This window comes from Athene noctua, chromosome 9 (assembly GCF_965140245.1).
Source record: "Athene noctua chromosome 9, bAthNoc1.hap1.1, whole genome shotgun sequence".
Lineage (NCBI taxonomy): Eukaryota > Metazoa > Chordata > Aves > Strigiformes > Strigidae > Athene > Athene noctua.
Window position 1 is genome coordinate 7,091,122 of NC_134045.1, and position 22,537 is coordinate 7,113,658.

At 38.3% G+C, this 22,537-nt stretch overlaps 1 protein-coding gene across 3 annotated transcripts in view; it reads left to right on the forward strand.

Moving 5' to 3' along the window:
• The window catches only part of PHAF1 (phagophore assembly factor 1), a 38,252-nt gene extending 15,978 nt beyond the window's left edge, over window positions 1–22,274 (forward strand). For 2 of the 3 annotated variants that reach the window (XM_074913385.1, XM_074913387.1), the window contains exons 7-17: window positions 3,656–3,750; window positions 6,558–6,655; window positions 8,333–8,445; window positions 10,439–10,572; window positions 11,171–11,254; window positions 11,961–12,043; window positions 12,825–12,868; window positions 14,864–14,907; window positions 16,246–16,304; window positions 17,833–17,905; window positions 18,368–22,274. In XM_074913385.1, coding sequence (XP_074769486.1) covers window positions 3,656–3,750; window positions 6,558–6,655; window positions 8,333–8,445; window positions 10,439–10,572; window positions 11,171–11,254; window positions 11,961–12,043; window positions 12,825–12,868; window positions 14,864–14,907; window positions 16,246–16,304; window positions 17,833–17,905; window positions 18,368–18,457 — 917 coding nt within the window. In that variant the 3' untranslated portion in view covers window positions 18,458–22,274. The remainder of the gene's footprint in view (window positions 1–3,655; window positions 3,751–6,557; window positions 6,656–8,332; window positions 8,446–10,438; window positions 10,573–11,170; window positions 11,255–11,960; window positions 12,044–12,824; window positions 12,869–14,863; window positions 14,908–16,245; window positions 16,305–17,832; window positions 17,906–18,367) is intronic. The other variant, XR_012634201.1, reaches the window with a different exon arrangement.
• The last annotated feature ends 263 nt before the right edge of the window (window positions 22,275–22,537 follow it).

Here is a 22,537-nt window from a genome sequence, read left to right on the forward strand (position 1 = left end):
TTTCTATTTTTAGCTTAACCCAGTCCATTTGCAATAGTCAGGCTGATCCCAAATAGGCTAGTGTTCTTTGTGATTGATGGCGATTGCATATCCACTCTTTGTCCCTGTTCCCTGCAAACAATCTCTTGCACGTTACAGAACAGGATTTATTAACTGTGGAGGGTCATGTGGCTAAAGTAATATCATTGCATAAAAGCCTGCTGTAGTAGATGAATATCAGATTGAGATAAATGAAGCTTGGAGGATTTCTAGACATAATACTCCAAGGGCCAGAATTTTTTAAACTTCACTTAGGTCATGATCTTAACTTTTCCTCTTAGGCAGAAACTTTGAGATCTATAGTTAGATCTATTATGGAAGTAGTATGTAGAAGAGACCAAATGGAATTTAGCAAGGGTGAAAGTGGTTTCATATCCTTGAAAGTGTGAAAATTTTTATTTGTTCTGTGTCGATGTTTATTTGCAAATATTTAGAGGTGAAGTGCTTGCAAAATTGTGATATTATGAACCATAGAAATATATACCCAGCTGTAAGCATTGCTTCTGATAAAAATAGCATGTTTTATTACTGCATAAAATTGTATGCGAGGACTTAAACATAGTTTGGCACCAGATGTCCTCATGCTGAATTTGCCAGATCTTGTGTGCCTGCCATTTTCAATTAAGAAAACTTGCACAGTTGCTTCATCTGGTGATAGTTTTTCATAACATCTTTTCATCCAGTGATATGTAGATATGAAAACGTGTTTATTAAAATGTTGGCCTCTGTTGTCATTTCACTAGTGCATTTGCCAGTTTCCTCACTGGAAATTCAGCATCTTCCATTAACAACTTACTTAGTAAACACTCTATATTAAGTTGCTTGTCATAAACAGTTTGAACTGTACCATGCAATGCAAGCTTTTGATAACTCTTTTTTACTTTTTCTGAAACAGAAAAGTTAAAAAAAAAAATAGTTTTCAGCATGTGGGAGGGATGATAATGGTGTTATGTCCCACAAAAATTTGAGCTGGGGTGTGGAGAGAAAGATGGGAACAGAAACTTTCCTCTTAATGTGACCGAAGTATAAAGTGCCAGGTTTCATGAATGAAAGTATGACATAATCATCCCTTTTCTTCTCTGTACCAATACTCTCCCAGAACTCCAATGCAAGCCCTTTAAGTTTAAAAGTATTTTTTGTTAACCTCCACTAGAATTTCAAACAAAATGTTGTTCACTTAAAACCAAGGTGGTTGCCGCACAACCCTCCTGCAACAGGATACAGTGATAGTTTCAAAACGTATTTCAAAAGGTTAACAACGGTTTTGTGTTGAAACCAACCTTCAGTGAGCAGTTTTGGTTTTGCCAAATCAGTGGTTTTAAAAAAGAAGTCATCAGGCAAATTGCAACCAGCTTCATTACTTTGTGGCTAATGTTAGTTTGAAACATTGTAGTATGGGGCTGATTGAAATGTGACCACTTTGGAGGTCAATAACATTGTCAAAGCCAAGTTTTTATCCCACATTTCCATGATTCTCTGATCTGACCTCCTGCTGGGAAGTGCTTGCTCTTGCCAGTGGTTCTGATGAAATCACATCCTGTTCCAAGTCCTTGTGGTTGTGGCTGTTTGCCGAAGTGCCATTCAGTGTGGATAAGGGCTGTGGGATTGAATTGAAGTCATGAGGTTGACAAAAAAAAACTGTCCTTCCCTCCTACAACAGTGGCCCTGCAAGGATGGGGGGGCTCCTGTCTTCTAGCTCTGTAACCCTCAGATACTTAAGAGGTTGCCCAGGCTCTGAGGTGCCAGAACAGTCTTGTGCTTGATACCAGTAAGGCTTTACTTTTGAATCTGCTTTTGCTTTTTGTCAGGACTGTGTCAGTTCTGCAGGCTTGCTGGTGTTGGTGGCTTTGTCCCATCCTGCTCTACAGAAACGTTTCCCAGTTGGTCACACTGCTGCTTTCTCAGAAGGCAGATGCTTTCCCCTTCCTTCAGCCAGAGCGCAGTAGCAAAGAAGCAGTCTTTCTGCTTCTATCAGCAATTTTGATTGGAGTTATTCTGCAGGGTACCTGTGTCGTATATAAGTTTTAAGAAATAATTAAAAAAAGGCTTACCTTCTTCAGTCATGTGGTTGTGACATATGGTCTTGAGGGAGACTTGAGAGAACTTCATAAGGGTAAAAACATTCATTGCCCTTTAAGCCTAAACATCAACAAACATTGCAGGGGATGGGAACTGATGTGATTTATATAATCAGATATCACACTTGGCATGACTAGGGGAAAAACACTTCTCCAGCTGGCTGTGGGCTTTGGAAAAGATGCATCATAATTTATCACATGAGAGATTTGTGTAATTTTCCTGCAGATCAAAACATTTCCCTCTCTCCACACGTTTTCCTTTGAGTGATAAGCAGGGAAAATGCTTTTAACTAGCACATTCTGCGGAAAAGGCAAATGATGACTTTTGAAAGCTTAATGCTTATTGCTCAACTATTATTTTTCTATCCTGGGCGGTCTGGCATTGTCCAGATATCTTGGGATATGTCTTCAGAGTTGAATATTTGAAAGGCACTTGGGGGGGTGGAATATATATTTATATGCATTTTCACTCTGTGCTGTGTCATCTAATTGCAAGAAAAAAGGGGAATATTGAACTAATTTCTTTTGGTAAAGTGTTTATCTTTTTTTTTTTTTTTTTTTTTTGCCTCTGTTGTTTTCAAACTGTTTTGCAAATGAACCAGCTTCTGTGTGTTACAACACTGTGTTTTCCCCCAGTGGCTACCAGGCACAGGTTGAAGTTTGGTAGCTTCAATTCCAAAGCTGTTCCCAAGCTCCCAGTCTCCTGGGATTGTTTTTAAGCTTTCCACAGTCTCACAAAACAGTATGTCTTCTTCGAGTAAGTACCGAGATGACTTACTGCTGTTTATAGTTGATGTTGTGCAATTTATTGCAATAAATCAGGACATCTCGTGACGTGATGACAGTGGGAAGTCAGTGCGTGTTCTAATTTATTGCTGCTCTTCATAAAAGCTGACCAATTGGCTGGTGTTTCTGGTGATACTATTTTTAATTATCGTTGTAAATGGCATAGGACCTGTGTGTCTGAAGCATTTCTTTCTCGTGCCGTATTACTTGGGAGCACAGGCAGCTGAACTGGGGCCTGCAGGCAGGAGCTCCTCTTGGGAAGAGAGGTGGAAGTGGTAGGGAGGTACCTGTGAGCACCCACTTGGGAACATGCTTCCCAGTGGTGTGAAATACAGAATTTAGCAGCATTCTGGGCACATCTGTCTGAAAGGCTTTCTGGTTAATATTGTACAAGTGTTTCACATAACAATGAACAGAATTGTTTTGTACTAACAGTAGCTGTTTAAACTACTTTAGGGACATTAGGGTATAATTGATTGTGTCATATTGTATAATTTTATCATTAGGGATAGGTTAGTGCCTACAGGCTTGTATAGGCAGCTCTTACTTTAATGAAGCTAAGGTTTCTCTTATTGCCATGTTTCTACTGCAACAGATTTAAAGTAAAATTGTTACTGTCCTTTGTAATTCTGTTTCTCCTGCATCTTGAGATGTAGGAAATTCATTGAGGGGATGAAAGTGCTGTTAGATCTGAACTGGAGAATTCTTAGTTTACTTTGGTAACTCTGTTTTTACTTTCTTTTCCCTTTTAGTGTATAATTCAGCTGAGCAACTCTTTCACCTCAATTTCAGAGGACTGTCGTTTTCTTTTCAGTTAGATTCCTGGACTGAAACTCCGAAGTACGAGGTCAGCAATCATTCTTAGTTAATGGGTAGTTTTTTTGCCTCTATGGTACTTGCAAAATATCACCTACAGCATGTCTCGCCTGCAAGTAAAAGGAACCAGTAATTTGGAAGTCATTTAACTCCTCAGTTGTGCTCTTACTAGTGCTATGTAATCATTTTGAAGTTAAAAATCTTCTTCCTTTTAGCAGAAGGCATATGCTTAGAGGTTTTGCTTGCATCATGAACTGAGACTAGCAATCCTGTTGTTGAAAGGAGTCTTCTAAAAATACGAGTGCTGTCTATGCAAATACGTAAATATTAAGCAATCTACTGGAAGGCTGTTCTTTTATCAGATATTTTTGAATCTCATCAAAGTGATTACGCAACTAAACTAGACTAGAGTTCATAAAATACACTTTCATCTTAAGTGTCCTTCAGTATGAGTGCTTTTACAAAGCCAAATGAGCTTTATTTGTAATGCCTGTTTGCATATTCACCAAATGTTCAGATCAGTTACTAAATAATTGAACATATTCCTGCATTCTCTGAAATGTTTGGAAATCACTGCAGTGGAAAATGATCAGGTCTTCCATGATTTCTACCTCTACAAACAAAAATATATGTAGAACTTGTTTTGTGTGAGGATGGGAACACTGTCAGTTGTATTATGTAGTATTATCAGTTAAAAAGAATGCATGTTGTATGATATTAAAATAAAAAGATGCTTCTGAAGAGCCAAAACAAAGTGGGAGAACTCAACCAACATGATGGCACGTGGTTTTATGTCATGGCCTCATACTTTAATAGCTGTGTTTTGACATGTGAGGGACACCAGCGGGTAACCAGGGGAAGTTACTATTTAGCAGTAGTGAAGGCCAGTCGGGTTTCAGAAATATGGGAAGGTAAATAGAAACCTAGTAAGCCAAACAGAAGGAATGTCCCAACAAAGAGTAGTTGCTTTTCATGCAAGAGTTCCCACGGCATTTATGAATGAAATGGTTGAGCAGCTAAGAAAGTCACTTGTTATACCAAAGATTTGAAAAGATCATAGAATCATAGAATATCTTGAGTTGGAAGGGGACCCATAAGGATCATCAGGTCCTTGCAGGACTATCCTTGCAGGATCAACACTGCTCCTTGGAGGAATACCTAAAACTAAAAGATGTTAAAATAAAGTTGTTAAAATCCATTTTAGCTATTGCATCTGTGTGTCTTATTTTGGTATGTGGTTCAGTTAACTAAGAAAATACTTGGGGATAGTTACAGAATGCTAGTTGCAAATATGTTTTGAGAGGGACATAGTGTAGTTCTTGGGAATGATACAGTTCTTCATAGCTGCCAGAACAGTGCGGAAAATAATTTTGCATTCTCAAAGTCTTTCATCCAGTTGTTTAAATGTAAATAGTAAAATGTTGTTTGCACAGAGCAAAACGTGAAATTCATTCCAGGAGTATAAATAGGTAGAAACAGGATAGTTTAGGAAACAGAGTAGTATGAAACAGTCCACAGGGAAGACGTCTATTTGTGGAGCCTTTCAGGGAGGAACATTTAGGAAAGAGTGAAGTGAAATTCAGAGATGTCAAAATCTTTCCAGTTCAGAGAGGATCATACAGGACTGCTAAAGTAGTTAGCAAAGCAGTATAATCTCTGCTTATGGAAACTGAAAACTGAAGAAAACTCTGAGGTTTTTGTACAGCTGGTAACAAACTGCAGGTGAAAAAAACATAAAAACCTACTTGTGCTGTTTCTGTTAAGAAATGAGGCATATATGGCCTAGGCACTTCTGTGGCTCTAGAGAAGATTTCTTTGCTGCTAAAGCATAAGTATGTTAAAAAGAAATCCAGAGTCTGACTGCTTTAGAAGTCTGTGTTTTGAGGTGTTCATGTTCTGGGCAAATTCAGAAAGAGCATTAAAACCGGGGTATCTCTAGATTTGCTAAGCAATGGAGGTTCCCTTCTAAATGCCTACAGCAATGAAAGTCATTGGTCTGGGGCTTGATTTTGGGTTTTTTCCCCCTAAGAATAACTTTTTGTGTTTACCTGATGTGATGTCCTACTGAAGTAGATCAGGATAATAGTTTTCGTATTGTGCATCTTGGTTTTGTTGACAGCTTGTGACAAAGTTAGTTTCTTTTCTGTCCAGTGCCAGCAAAGTATGTTGACGGTTTTGAAGAAGGTCCTGTCATCTTCAGAGTTGAAAGAAATAGGCTCTCTTACTGCACTAGAAGAATGAGTCTGACTTCCTTAGCACACTTCCTATTTGATGAGAACACTCAAAATCCTTATCAAAACAATATATATAAGAATATGTGTTAAGGAGAGTGGAAAAATCTGTTTAATGAATGAGTCTCAGTTCATCAGATAAAGGCATTTTACAAACCAGTGAAAATGTTAAAAGGCTGTAATTATGGCAGTGGGAGAGAAAAAAGAAGTTCTATCTTTAAAATAACCTATTTCTTAGAACTTAAATACAGCGTATCAGTACAAACACTTTCATACTGCTAGCTGCCAGTGATCAAACCAAGGAAAGGTGAATTCCCAGAACGCACTATAGCTAATTGTTAAACTGGGGCCATCTTGTGGTGGATAAACATAGTGAGTGTACACCCCTCAGCTTGGGCATCCAGGGTGGTGTAATGAGAAGAAACACCATCTGGAAGGGGTTTTTGTTCTTGTTTTTCCCCCTTGTCACTGGCAAGTGAATTAGTATGAATTCTAATTACTAATTACCCGAATTATTAAGCATATACTGTATTTCTAATGCGATTTATAACTTTGACCTGAAATGTCTACTATGTCATGTAACAAGAACGATTTTATATATCCACAGCCTAACTTTGCCCATGGTCTAGCCTCTCTGCAAATTCCACATGGTGCGACTGTGAAACGTATGTACATCTACAACGGAAACAGTCTGCAGGATACCAAGTATGTACAGCCAGTTGTGCTGGTTTGATCATTCAGAAAATACTGGTTTTTCCTCATTTACTTAGGGTTTTGCAAATGCTAAATCTAATCATATACTTTTTTTAGTTCAGTTTGGGTCTTTTATGAATTTGGTAGTGTGCAGAATGCCTTTAGGTACCAACCTCTTTCAGATTTCCATAGACGTTGTCCTCAGACCTTATAATCAAATGTTGGTTTGATTTATGTTGCTATAAAATCAGCTTGGCTTGGCTGTAATAGACTAATTTAACTGACCTGAAAATGAATTCGTTAAGTAAAGGAGGAAATGTGAATCTAATAACAGATGCAGTTAGGCTATTCTTACTCTAAATTTTGTTTGCATGCTAATGATCTCTCCCAAGACAAATCAAACTTGGTGTGGGCAATCTAGTGTATTGGTACTATGTATGTCATGGCAGGGTCCTACCACAGGTCTTAAACTCTCTTACTATACAAAAATAATAATATATTTTCGGGCTTAAACCACATACATAATCTACCATATATTCAATGTATTTGCAGTTACCTGACTAAACTTTACTGTTCTGAGGAAACTAATCTTCATGCCTTAGTACTGATGGAGTAGTTATATTTTAATATGGTTAATGTTTTCTACTGTATTGTAGTCTGTCTTCTTCTAAGCAGTAATTTACTGTACGTCATCTGACGCTTTACTCTTCCTAAAACATTGTTCCTGGGATTACTCAATGAAAAATTGAAGGGACTTCTGTAAATTCTTCTGTTCTGCTTGTAAAACCCAGTTTGATAAGGTGTTAGTTTTTGCAGAGACAGTTGTGTTTTAATGCCAGGAGAAAATTAACACATCCTTGGATTACTGCTCAGAAGGAAGGGAAGCTTGTCTGTTGTCTCCTAATTAGGAATAAGTGCACTTCAGAAAAATGTTGTTGTCTGTGCCCATCTATGACATGGTGAGCTATAGTGAAAGCACTGATTGTTGCATGGGACTTTGTTATGTGTGTGTGAGAGCTCAAAGCCTGACTTTTAGCTCAAGTTATTCACACAGAGGAGAAAATCACGTAAGAACAGAGCATATACAAATTAATACACAAAAAAGCAGCCCTTCCATTGAAAATATCTTACTTGGGGTTGTTATTTTCACAAAATTATTGTAATTGAATTAAAATGAGACCCTTTCCAGTAAAGCAGCACAGTTGTTTGTGGTGTAGCTGCACAAGCTGATTTCATGTTCTGGGCTATGAATTACCTTCCCCAGAGCAGCAAGAGCATCACAGAGAAGGCTTTTCTGCTGCCTTTGGGTGATATATGCCTAGTTCTAGGAGTAGGTATCTTTAAAAACTGTCCAACTTCCATTTTCCCTGAGAGGAGTCTGAGATGACATGTTCTCATAGGAGGTACCCAAAGGCTAGTTACACTTTTTGTAATTCCTGGAGTCTTTGAAATGTGCTGTTTATTTCATTCATAGTGAAGGTCCTGCATTTGAGTGCTGCCTTGTTCCTCTTCCTTTTTCCCTAGACTTACTGATCCTTGTGCTTAATATAACTTTTAATCTTCAGTCTGAGTTAGGTGCAGCTTTGACAAAATTAATGTGCTCTGTTCCAGTGAACTGGTACCAGATTGTTAAGGGAAAATGTGAAGATTAAGTGAATCCTATGCATGTTTTTGTATGATTGGTTTCAGGGCTCCTTTGATGCCTCTCAGCTGTTTCCTTGGTAATGTGTATGCCGAGAATGTTGATGTTCTGAGAGACGGAACTGGACCCTCAGGTTTACGGCTTCGCCTACTCACTGCAGGTATTTGTGACACTCAGAACACTGAACTGGTTGCTTTCCTCAGGAAAAGGGGGTAAACCTATATAAATTAAGCATAGGTTATTTGTGATGCTTTTACAGGTGGTTTCAAAGTGTTCTATATCCCTTATTTTGAACTATTGGAAACAAAACAAAACAAAAAAAACCCATGAAGGTGAGTCTGCCTGCTGCTGCATTTATCTGGCCCTGGAGAAATTGCAGAGGACTTGTAGCCCTGTCCTTAATATTTCCAAGTCCTTAGAGAGTGTTTGCAGAAGTGGAATTTATCTCCAAATGTATGTGTAGAATGAAACAGATTCAAGTACATCACTGGAAAAAAAAAAAACAAACCATGAGAAATCATGAAGCCTTCTGTACGTGTGGCTTTTCTGAGATTCCAGTGAGCTGTATGATGTTGATGTTTCTGTGATTAATTCTGGAAGGCTGTTAAAAATGCCAGCAAGAGACTGCATCAATGCTGCAGCCTTAGGCTGCACTTTAAATTCAATTCTGTTTTCATTTGCTGTAGGAGACAGCAGTGAAAGTGATGAGTACTGCCTGTTGTATGTGCTTTCGGGGGGGGAGGGGGGTGGTGCTTAGAAATTAGGGAAAGATATAGTGACTGCAAAGGAGTTCAGTCACTGTAACTTGAGACTTGACAGTGTTTTTAACAATTTTTAAATTAAAAAATGCTGGGTTGTATTTAACAATTTTCATTAGCAGGCTCGGATTTTGACCTGTTCTGATTACTAACTGTGTGTATAATGAGAAAATACTTGGAATACATTCACAATATGCGAAAGTTAAAAAAGAGAAAATTTAAGATGAATAAAAAAATCATGAATAAAAATGGAGCACATGTTTTATAGTTACTTTGTTTCTCTATAGAGGAAGATAATGAAGAGCTGTCTAAGGACAGGCAACAGATATCATCGTGTACTAGGGAAACAGTTAGCTGTAACATCATAGTAATATAAATGATTGTAAAAAATGGGACACTTCTAAGAGTGTCAAGTTAAAAATTATATATATGCAGCTTAAAGGAAATGTCAATGAATAAAATAAAATAGAACACTAATGTTCAGACTAAAACTTGTGGAGAGATGATCTGAACATTTGCAGGTTTTGTCTTGCTAAAGTTTGCAGAAACTCCTTTGTAGAACATACTATATACCTAGCACAAGTTTCTCTGCAATTGTATTTGAAGTAACTCTTGCTTAAGAAATCAAGGATGACTCAGTCAGATTTTTCTGATTTATTGGGTGACTAGCTACATAAATAATGCATAGTGAGAGAAGCTAAGTGTGTATTTAGAGTACATCCTGTATTTTGCAGTAACTGCTGCATCTGTATGTGCATTCTCGTAAATGTAAGATGCTGTATTCCTGAAAGCAAATGGGGTCGCAAACTGTACGATCTTTCCATTTCTTAACATATGTCAGCAATTCATCTATGTAATGGCTATCCAATAAGATCCATTTTTAACATTGTTTGCGTAGGAACATACTTGCTATTGATTTTAATAAGCTATGGGAATCGAGTAAAGAATGTATATTTTTCTGATACAGTTAATATGGATGAGGAACTTCACTTTGAGCTCTACTTTTTTGGCTGAAGATACATCTTCAGCTGCTAAAATAGAAATTTTAGGGATAGAAATAATTCCTGGTACTTACTGCTAGTAACCAGCTGATCAAATTGAGATGGATTAGGAAAACAAGTCAGGCTCACATAAATGGCGAGGAAGCGAACAGTGTTGCTGAAGTTGGAGGTTAGGATGGGGGGGATCTGTGTGACCGTCAGCACGTACATCACTTTGGTAAGAAATGTTTAAACTGTTGCAAAATAAATGGTTAAATTTAGTTTGGCACTGTTGTCTAAAGAATGCAGCTGTTTGGTTTGTGATAAATAGAGGAATGCTAAGCTTTTGGTGTTGATTTCCTGGTGTATTCTCTGATCAGGAAGGATGAATTTTGAGTTGTTTTCCGTTCCTCAGGTTGTGGCCCGGGTGTTTTAGCTGATGCCAAGATGCGGGTATTTGAGCGTTGTGTGTACTTTGGTGATTCGTGCCAGGATGTGCTGAGCACCTTGGGGTCTCCGCACAAAGTCTTCTACAAGTCCGAAGATAAGGTGAGGGAATTTATTCAGGCCCGGGACTTTCCCTCTGTTCAGTGCTGTCTCAGTTGAATCACAGGACTGTGTTTTGCAAGGCCAGTGAAGATAAACTGCCATGTAGAACAAACTGAGTGCTTCACTTGACATATAATAGACCAGGATGAAACATTATGTAATTTGTTTTATAAAAAGCTTTTTTAAGCTAAATCAATGCAAATCTTTTTTTTTTTTAATTGCATCATATTAACTGCTTTAAAAATCTATAAAAACGGGGTCACTTTTGAATCCAAATGAGCCTTAGTAAGTGTCTTGCCTATTTTTAAAACTGTATTTTATGTAAAGTAACTTCAGCATATACTTTGATCCTTTCCTAATGTATTTACATAGCAGTATACATATAAGTAAACCTTTTACTTCAGATAACTCAAAAAGAAAAAAGCTGATATGTCATTTTGCCACTGCAAGCAGCTGATGGTCCTGTCATGAAGCACAGTATATGTTTGAACAAGGGCTTCAGATGAGATTGTGGCAATTTGTTTGAATGTAGTGATGTTGTTAATGGCATTCATATTTGAGTAGTATTAAGTACATCTGAAAAATGTGTTTCTTGCAGATGAAAATCCATTCACCCTCACCTCATAAGCAGGTCCCATCAAAGTGCAATGACTACTTCTTCAATTATTTTACACTTGGAGTGGTGAGTGCAAAGCTTCCATAAACAAAACGATGTTAAGTTTTGGTTTAGTTACACAGCAATCCTTTCAGAAGGCTAAATAAAGGCTGTGGGAAATGAGGGACTGCAGAACTCTTGATTGCTGCCTTAGGAATCTCTGGATATGAAAAAAACCACTGACTTTTATGTAGCACTTGCAGATTCCGTCAGTAATGTTTTGTGATCTCCACCAGCAGATGAAGGGCTTCTTGCACTTTTGCATTCTCTTAGGCTTTCTCCCTCTGCCATGCCTGATGCATAGATATACTAGTTCTTGTTTCTGAAATCCACACTCCTGTCCTTTCAGAACAGAGCTATGTGCCATACCACTAACTGTGAAAGCTGCTCGAGCTGTGGGATGTCATTCAACCTTGATGTCCCTCCTTGCAGCTATTTTGCTCTAGTCTATGTTACTGTAAATAATATGCAATAAAAACAAGACCTCCTTAGAAAACTTGCCAACATTAGCAAATCAAACTGCAGTTGTGATTGAGTGCTGGAGGAAATGTACGTTTATTTGAATTTACAAATAGTCTCATTTTTAAATGCTACTTTTCATAGTTCCATTCAGTTTCAATGAGATAGATCCTATAGTATATGCAGGTACTACTGTAACTAATCTCAGGTTAGTTTGGGGAAAGCCACCTCCCTCTATCCAAATTGCTTCATGTATGTCTGTTTTCTTCAACAGGATATTCTCTTTGATGCAAACACTCACAAGGTGAAGAAATTTGTCCTGCACACAAATTATCCTGGTCATTACAACTTTAACATGTGAGTGTAAAGAACTGATCTCTAAAGAGTATTTTAAAACACCTGAAAAGGAAATCTTATGTTCCCTTTATAGAATTCCAGTATTTTTTCCCAAGTGTCTTTGGTGTATCTGGTAACCTGTGGAGGTTTCAGTCATGATGATTAGCACACTTCTTTCTTACTATTTTCTTCTTACTTTTAAACTACTGTTGTCAAGGATGTCTTAAAGCAGTATATGAGGTAAGGTAGTTCTTGGTCCAGCTATAACGTGCAAGCTTTCTTGCTGGAGGCAAACTTCATATTAACAAGAGTGTCCATTTACTGGTAGGTAGTCTGCTGTTTTTTCCTGACATTATTTCAGTTAGTGATTTAAAAAAAAAAAATTCTCCCATGCTTCTGAACATATATTTTCAATACTTTTAAAATGTAAACTCTTTAGAGGAGAAATATGAGTTAAAGAATAAGCAATTGTCTGATTAAAGCAGTTAGTGACAGAGAAATCTTTAGTACTGTTTCTAAGCTGAATATTTCTCCATCCACTCTATAACAACAGAGTAATTTGTGCTGAAGGACCTTTTGTGTCCTCTAGAAAATTGTGTTAGAACATTCCCAGGCTGCTGCCTTTTTTGATGTAGAAAATAGAAATGAGAACTTTTATTAATCTGTTAGCATTGAGACTCTCGTTTTCATTTTATTATTCATGTGACTTTTCATTAAACAGGGTTAAGAGCCCTGAGTTTGTGCTGTGCAGTTTATGTTGGCTTTTCTGTTTTCTAATAGCTTTACGATTTGCACTTTCTAGTTACCATCGCTGTGAATTCAAGATTCCCCTAGTCATTAAACGAGGTGAGTAGTTTGTCTGTTGTCCTGTTCAGGAGGCATGTGCTAAAAAATGCTCAAAGGGGAGGTGTGATGGATTTTGATTTGTAATGCATTCTTCATTATCAGAGGATGCTAACAGTGAAAGTCATTGAGATGGAGGAATTTTGGGGTTAGGTTTCTATTTAAGTGAAAAAGATACTTCAGAACAAGTTAGCAGTTCTCTGATTTTACTTACAGTACATTGCTTACTTGGATCATATGAATATTTAGCTGCAACATCATTAATTTTTCTGTAAAAATTAATCATTAAATTTCTGTAATTCTGCCACTCAGCTGAAATCCCTTACCTTCTACATGGAGGCTCAAAACCTTTAAGGCTGAGCTGGTCTGTCCAATCCACTGTTGAACTTCTTAATGCTGAGCCTGTTCTTTGAAGGCTTATTAATGATATTTAATATAAACTGGTTTAGCTGGGAATTACAAACATCTGGAATATGTTGCCTGTCTGTGCTATGGACAAAGTATGTCTGTTGTGTTCACCTGAAAATCTCTACTTGGAAAAAAAAAATCAGTAGTGCTGATTCTACAAGATACTAAGATGTGCCCAGCTCTGTGCATGTAAGTAATCCCAACAAATGAAGCATGGGGAACCTTGTTTGGTTGAAGATCATAGTAATCGAGGTAGACTTCTTTAATGTAAGAATTAACAGGTGTACTGGGAAAGTGTGTGTTTTGATTATCCAAGCAATCCTGGATGCTGGTTAGGTTTTGACTAGGGATGCTATCTTCATTCTGATTGGTTTTCACTGAGAGCACCTGCCTATGTAAAGTGCAATTCTCCTGTGGTTGTCACAGCAGTTTGAGCATGTAGAGGAATAAAAACCTGGAAAAACAATGTCTATATACAAGCTTATATGAAAGTTGATTTGTATGTACTTCAGCCAAGTCAGTAAGCATGAAAGTTCTTACTTTTTAAATTATTTTCCCTTAGGTTATTGTGTAGTACTTCAAAGGCATTCATTTCTGATCATTTTTATTCACCTCAAGTAGTACCATGAATCTCTTCTGAATATGTCTGGGGTTTTGTTTGTTTTTTTTAACTCATCTTTCTTGTCTCTAGCTTATGTTCAGGGCATATAACAAGTTGTAAACGTTATAAAATTTATGACGAGCCCGTCTTCCATTTGGTGACAGTGCCTGATGCAGCTTTATTAACTCCCTTCTGTAGTTCAACTTCAGACAATAAATTGACAGTTGGTTCAAGTTGCACAGACACTGAACTCTTTCAACATAAGGAGAGCATGTGTGTTTAACAGGGGGAAAATGCAGAGGAGATTTCAGTCAAATTAAAGACCATTGCTATGTTTGACTTCAGTGTCTAAGTTCATTCCCACTGCTTCAGGAAGGTGCTTTCAGTAGTCAGAAGTCCCCAAATGTATGTATGAAACGGTGCTTGAAACCACCAGCAAACAATTTCTTTTTCAGACTAAGCATAAATGCAGTGCTGTCCTCACCTGCAGTTTTTTTATTATTTAATAGGTAGACTGCAATTCCCAAGCCCTCTGCTATCTTTGTTTTTGAAAGAGTGGCATTTTAGCTGATGCCTGCCGTCTCCTGAGGCTCAAGCTGTCAGTTTTAGCCAGCTTCCTTTCCAAGTGCAGTGGAGCGTTTGGACTTGATGAGCCACACATCATACCCCAATGAGTGGCTGTGGTAGGCACGTTACCTTAGTGCTAAGAGATGTAGTCTTTTACACTGGCATTCTTCTGTGTAAGACTACAGCTTAAACATACGTGGTGTTAGAACTTGAGACTTGCTGTAAATAGGCAGGTTTGTTTAATCACTGTAACTGACATTTAATCAACATTGTTGACAACTCTGGTTGCTAGGAAATGCTGGTAAATTTGTATAGAACTGATCTAATGCTTGTATGTCTTCTGCTATCTGAACTAACCTCCCAGAGTAAAGGATTACTGTTCAAGCATAAACTATAAAGACTCCTCTGTTTTTCTGTCATAGATAGTGCCGATTCACAGACAGAAACATGTACGACATATAGCAAGGTAAGCTTGTGCAGAACTGAATGTTTTCCTCCTTAAACCATCTAAATGATCTATGCTGAAGTTGTAATATGCTTTGAAGAAATAATAGCAGTTTTATCATGTTGTTCTAAAATGGAGAAGTTGAAGGCCAGAAGTTAATGTATGTTTTGTGGTTTAAACGTTTTGTTGTGTTAAGGATTGAAGGCATTTGTAATAGCACACTTCAAGCAAACTAAATTATTGCATTATTGCATGTTTTGCATTTTGAAGATAGCTGCAAGTAGAAATAGAACACTAAAATAAGTGATATGGGAAAGCCATAACAGTGGTGGCTGAATGTTAGCTGGAAGAGATATTTCTAAACAAAATTTTGACAGAGCTTTTCTACTTAATGTAGTTCTTGAAGACATGTACTATTTAACCAAGAGCATCCAGTACCCTTCCACTTTCTTCTGAAGGGTGCCAGTAACAGGATGTTTCTCAGGCAGCCAGCACCAGGCCTTACAAAAATGTCACTGCCAGTGTGACACCACCTAATGACAGCAGACTCTTGAAGACTGTACCGCCTAAATGCAATTCCCACTGGGCAGTTGGTGCTGCATGTTTGAGAGCCACATTAAGTAGAAAAACTCAGAAACTGTGTTCAGCAGTGTCTCTATGGTTAACATTCAGCCAGGGTCAGTGCTGCTGTCTTAGATCCTGGGGTGCCAAATGAAGGTTTTCCTTGGTGAAGTTTGGATCCCATACTGGGAGGAAAAAATTGGAGTCAGCAACCTGCCATCTATGCTTTTCAATCTGAATTACTCATATCCTTCAGTGCTCTGACTTATTTAAGTCTTCTGTGTGAAACTGCAGCTTCTTCCTAAGTCTGCTTAGAGTGATGAAAACTGCTGGACATTGCCAATCATTAAATAGCACAGCTTTCCTCTTTTTCAAACTTGTCACTTAAGGAAAGGCTTTTGGGAGAGGTAGCAGTGAGGCTATTTTTCCCTCTGCAAAGGTATGTAAGAGGATATTTTGTTGAAGTTTCCCACAGCTGTTTTGCTCTCTGAGGTGTCCCTTCCAGCTACATTTTCCCCTTAAGACTCATAGAATTTTTTTGTATTAATAATTCTAATTCAAAGCTGTTTTGAGACGAAAATGTGAATAAACCCTCAGAGGATTTTCTAGCCCTAGTAATGGATAGTTTCCATTACTGAGTATGGCTCCAGTCACAAAACACTTCTGTAAATCCAGCCTTTATGTTATTTGGCAAATGAACATGTTGCCAAAAAAAAACATGTACACCGACTCTCTTCTTAGATAAAATGAAGTTTTTTTGTGCCTCGTTTTAACACAAAGTCTTTGATGTATTTACAGTGGGACAGTATTCAGGATCTTCTGGGGCACCCTGTAGAGAAACCAGTGGTACTTCACAGGTAAAAATCTCTCTTGTTTGGCAGGGATTGAGCTGGTAACAGTATGAGTTTGGGCAGCGGAAGAGTTATTGCGCTAGTTATTTCTGAGCTGCTTTGCTGTAAAGTTTCAAGCTGTCCAGCCACTAACAAGACTAGATAGCTGCTTTCAGAGGAAATAAACTGACATGCTGAATGAAAACATTTCCAAAATTCCTCGAACTATAAAACCCAGAGGAAGAGCGAAGCAGCACATGAAGAAGTCTCTATGTGTAATAAATAGGGTAGATTTTTTACACTAGTCACAAGCATTTCAACAATGTGACATCATATAGCACAGTGTGTAGTATATATGATAGCAGTCTGTCTGAAGAAGCTTTGCTTTTATGAACACACACATAGTTCTTATGGGGTGACTGAAGATAGAACAGTCCTTACATTTGCAGTGTTTCTACATGGATTGAGCTGGGTGTTGGGTTTAAATAGTCATTATCTGTTTGCAGAGTTATCGCGATATGATATGAAGCTATGGTTTATCTTAGAACAAGTGTAAGTCATAGGTGTTGTGAAAATACTACAGCAATTTCAGATATACCAAACAAGGCATTTTCATCAGGCTTTTGTATGATTTCGAACTTGTTTTTTTTTCTTTTTCTTCCCCCCTCCCCCCCCATTGTTATGCCCTTTGTTCCCTTTTATTCCTGTTTTATGCCAGTGAGGTCATTAGGGCAGAAATAATGTAAAGCAGAGGTGAAACAGTGATGACATAGAGCTCTTCTATTTTTCATCTGTGTTGTGCTCAGTAAAGCAAACTCTGATTGAGCTACTCTCAAAAATCTCAGACATACAATCTGAGAAACAGACCAGTTATGAGAAAAGCCAAAAGGAAAATATTTTCTAGGGGTTATTTTTGGCTATTACAAAAAACTTGCATTTGGGTATTACTAAGATCCACTGCAATCAGCAGGAATCTGCTATTGTCATATATATGTTCTAAAAATATCGGAAATAACTGAAGGACAAGTGATATATTTATCTTGAAAAATACTGTTCAATAAAATTTGGATTATTCTATTTCAGCATCTTACAGGGTAATTTTTTTAACATGATAAAACCAGTGGGTTAATAGCATACAGTAAATACCTATGATAGAGGCTGAGCCATAAAGCAGATTGAAGAGTGGCAAAGGACCTTGCACAAAAATAATTTGTAATAAATTACATGGTGCTTCTCTCTCCCTATGTGTCTGTCTATTTTCAGGGTTCTTCCTGTTCAAGTTAAGAGAGTTTTCCTGTAGAGATCATTTAGTAACTTTTTGATTACTTTGTCCCTGAGTATTAATAATGATTCTGTGATATTAAGCAGAGGTATCCTTTGGCTCACTTGGAGTCTAGCAGTGGTGTTGCATAATGTAGATTTACTTTGTTTTGATGAAAGCCATGATAAAGATGCTGTAAGTTGCCTTATATTACTGAGTGGTTGTTCTTGCCTGAGAAGTTCCTGACCCTTACACATCCTTTCTTCTTTTTCCCTCTCCCCCTCTCCTTTTCAGGTCGTCATCTCCAAACAACACTAACCCATTTGGGTCAACCTTTTGCTTTGGACTGCAACGAATGATCTTTGAGGTTAGGAGAAAAACTTCCATATTTGTTTGAGCAAGAGAAGATGAGGAATTTGCTGTTATTATGACTGGCTTCTTACTTCCCATTTCAATAAAAGTCAGTGCTTGGGCGTGGCTGTAATTTTAGAGCTTATTAGCAGAAACAGGCAACTTACCAATCTCTTCTCTGAGGCTATATGTTTGCCTGTTAAAGCTGGAACTCCAAGTTTGTCACCTACCACTCATACTAGCAGGAGATGCATGTGCTCGGCTCTGAGCACTTGTGGAATGTGCTGGTGTTCAGATGTGTCATGGAAATCTAGAGACCATTTTTAGGAACTAGCCAAGAGCTTGTTGCTTTCTTTTGCTGTTGGGATTTCTTTTTTTAGGTGGATCAATTCCATATTTGCCATTTTTGCTCTTCTGAGTTCCAGACTGGTGTACAATTCTTTTAATTCCCTTTTTTTCCCCTGCCATCCTTTTGCAGGTGATGCAGAATAATCACATAGCTTCTGTTACTCTGTACGGCCCAACGCGGCCCACCAGCCAGTTGAGAACATCGGACCTTCCCCAGTGAGCATCCCCTGCAAAGTCAACTAATCTCAATGCTACAAAATTAGTACAGCGTGCCTTGATTTGCTGCCACTTATAATATGGAAAGCACGTTATGATTTTTTTTTTTTCAATAAGCCTTTCCACCCAGGAGCGGTGTGGAGGGGAAATTCTCTCAACCCTTCATCATGGGGCATGGAACTGTTGATGGAGGAAAGCAGCTTAGGTGCCTGTGCCGTCGTTTATTCCTCTCCGTTGCCCTCATCCTATGCAGCACAGACCTGAAGAGACTGTCCCCCCTTCTCAGCTGGCAGAAGGGGGAAATGGAAGAGGGGCACGTAATGACTGCAAGAGTTAGAAGCACAAACTTTCTGAGCCTTGGAGCATCTGGAAGCAGGTATTGATTTTAGTCTGTTTGTGTTACTGTATTGATGTGGTGGTCACATTTTAAGAAAACGTGTGTGTGTATATATATAGATATAAACACATCGGTATTTCTGTGGCTTAGGACATTGTACCAAGTGTGACAAGGATGTATATATGTCCATGATTTCAGGCACCACATCTTTGTGTAACTTTAAACCAAGCAAGTAGCATGTGCATAATACTTGGTTGTAACATTTGCACTACATACACTTTAATTACTTGATAAATGTTTATCTTCACTGAGGAGCATCTGTGTACTGGGTGTGAGTGGGGTGTGATGGTTATTTAATGTACGCTGCGCATAAAGCTTATTTATACAGTGGATCAAATTTATCCACCTTCCTGCACTAATATGTACTTGATATGCTGAAACATTTTTTTTCTGCCATGGCTGGTTTACTAATTGTTTTTTCATATGCAGTTTCAAAAAAAAAAAAAAGGAAGAGGTTGTTTCTATGATTGAATTATGTTTTAGTGAAAAGGTTTGATACGATTTTTCATACTATAGAAAAATTTAACAAATAGCGTTGCCTCATTTGCCTCTGTTCCAAAATCCTTTATTCCTACTGTTTTCTTGGAGAAAGAAAAGCTGTATATAATGGTATGTCAGAAAGAAATTCCCAAGCTCTGCCATCACCAAGAAAATCTTTTCTGTAACTTTTGATGTATGATTTTAATTTATGCCAAAGGTTTAGCCAAAGACATCCTTATTGTAGTTTCACCATTTCTGTACATATATGCTAACTGCACACCCCACCCCAGCAGACAGGATATAGGCTTCTTTCTAGTTGGGAGATGCTGCTCGCGACATTTTATCCCAGGAGGATACTTTAGGTTTCTAGTTCTCTTACCAGTCTTATTTGGGGGAAATAGGTGGTCTGTCTTTGAGATATTGAACCCTTTTTAAAAATGGACAAGAGAAATGTATAATTTTATCCCATTTTTAATATTTTGGTGTAGCAACTTGTGATACATAGATGACAATTTTGTGAGTTTTACTATGTGTGTACAGATTTTGTAAATACGACATTTTTGTAATTTTAACTCCATGTACAGTGTAATCCTGTATAGTTTACCAATGAATGAGAGAGAGGAAATCGAGTGTTAACTGAAGTTTTGGATCCTGGACCAGTAGCAGGGATAAATATGGTGTGTGTGTGTGTGTGTGTGAGACGTTCTTTGCCATTTAGTCTTCCTGTATACTGTGATATTCTAAACTGTTTTGCTAAAACAAACAAAAAAGCCCCATGGAGAATCTAATGGATAAGGAAAAAGTTACTGTTTACCTTTATCCCTAGGTGTCACTCCTGTTGAATCCCTGTTCAATCTGTGCTGTCTCCTGTGATCATTGCTTGCTAAGAAAATTCTATGCCTCAACCTTCCTTTTGATTCCTCTCTAATTTTAATTTCATTTTACATAGCCCTTCTGTAAATTAAATGGAATAATGATGAGCATGTACACTGAAAGAAAAATAAAAAGAGACTCTCAGTTACTGTTTTTGTGTTAAATACAGTTGCTGGGTGTTTTTGTAATAAAATCATGGATATTCTTGGGGGTTTTTTTCTTATCAATTAGTTCTTTTTATTTTACTGTCTTTCAGGCATTATATTTGAAGTACCCAACTAGTGTTCCTCCTTTACAGCTGATACAGTCTATTATCCAAAGAAACAATATAAAAACTAATATAGCTTGAAGTCTGTATCCTAATAGATCCATGAAAGTGTATGATAAATTTTTGTCCTGAAGTGGAGAAGGAAAGTCTTTAAACTATGGTAAATAACACTGTGGGTTCTGTATTGTGTTCAAAAATGCAGTTGTTACACTCACGTCAGCCTTTGGGTATCATTAAAATCAATCAGGCTTCAGAGAGTTTGAATATTGCACAACAGAATGAAAGAAATGTCTGCAGTCAAAGGAGCAAATGTGAATTCTCATGCTACTTTCTTGTGCCCTAAGGTACTTCATCAGAAGAGCATTTGAAGGCTGCTTACCCTGAAGTAACTTAGAGGTTAATGCAGGGCGTAAGAAATGGGACTTCTGTTTCCATTCGCATTTCTCCTGCACTGCCTGTGTAATGCAGGGTAGAGCACGTAGTTCTCCCCCACTAGCATCCTGCAGTTTTGGAGTATAAAACAGCCTTGCCTGGTGCTTGGCTCGGTGTGCTCTTGGAGAATTTTATGATCTCTGAACTGAGATGGTGTGCATGCTTATGCTTGTTATAAAATTACAACAATCCTGCTAAAAAATTAATTAGTCCTGTTCTAATAAGGGCTCCAGATTAGCTGCAGGAGGAGAAAAATTCTTGATGAGATGATTTGAGCAATGGCTGCGCAGATGCTGCCAGTCTGTGCTTGAGAGCAGGATTCAGCTGTAATTCTCCAGAAGTGTGAGGTCAGGACTGCTGCTGTAGCATGCACCTCAGGATGGCAGCAGTTCAGGTATTTAACAACTCCAGCGATTCCCATCTTCACTTGTAATGCTCTGGTGAGTCAAAGCAACTAAAATAGTGTAGATGATGAAATGTGCTCTCTTAGCAGCCTAGACACTTCTCTAGGTCACTCCATCTTCAAAAGTTTTTCTAACAGGCAAAAATTAAAGGCAACTTTGCATCTTGCTGATGGGCTGAGCACAAAGCATTGGACTTCTGGGAGAAGCAGAGCTATAATGCAGAGAAGCTCTTCTGGATTTCCTGGCACTTCCTTTGTGATTGCAGCTGGTCACAGCTCACTTCTCTAAGATGTTTTGATTTGCTTGTGGCTGTTGGGGCTAAGATAAGCCCAGCTGCTCCTGTGCTGATGCATTAGGGGAGCTGGTGTGGAGCCTTAAGGACTTGCTGGCATGAAAAGTTTAGGACTGAGTGGGGAGACTGATGGCACTAGCCAGAATTAAGAGAGGAAGGAATAGGGAATAGAGGAGCTCTGGGGGTGAAGGTGAGGGATGGCAGCATGGCAGGAAGGAGGGGCGGGAACGAGGCTGTTCATCTGAACCAGAAGCTGTTCCTTGCGGAGGGGTGCTCAGGGTGCAGCCCTGCTCCAGCTCTGCTGGGCAGGGCTCAGCACCTTCCCCTCCCAAAGGAACCGGGAGATTTGGGCTGTATCAGATCCCATCTCAGCAGGTGCCCTTGTTGGAATTGCGTCTGGTTTGATACAGATCCTGCGTGTTGGCAACGTGTGCTGGTCCATCATATGGTTTCATATGATAAACTGTTTGATACAACATTAAGTACAATTGCATTTTTAATAAAACACATGCATATGATCCCATTTTGATGTGTGCCTTCTTCCTTTGTATAGACCAAGAGTTTGAGTGTGTGTATGTGTGGTTGAATATTGCAGTATTTTCCACAGTATTTCATTTGTTTACACTTAATAAAACTGATTCTTGTGCTCTTCTTTTTGGAGGTGAAGCTGGCGAATTCTTCACATATTTTTCAGGCTTGCAAGCAGTCCCTGGGCTCCTGTGAATATTACAGGCACTACTATATAGATCAGTGCTGCTGTGTAATACTAGAACCCTCTGTTCCCCAAAATGCAGTTCCTGTCAAGAAAACCCAATTTTCTGTTGCCAGGAACCGTCACACTTCTAATTCTAAACATATTTTTTTGCTGAAATAGTAATCGGGTGGTGTGTGAGAACTGATTCATGCACTCATGATTGTTCATATTCCAGAAGTCCCAT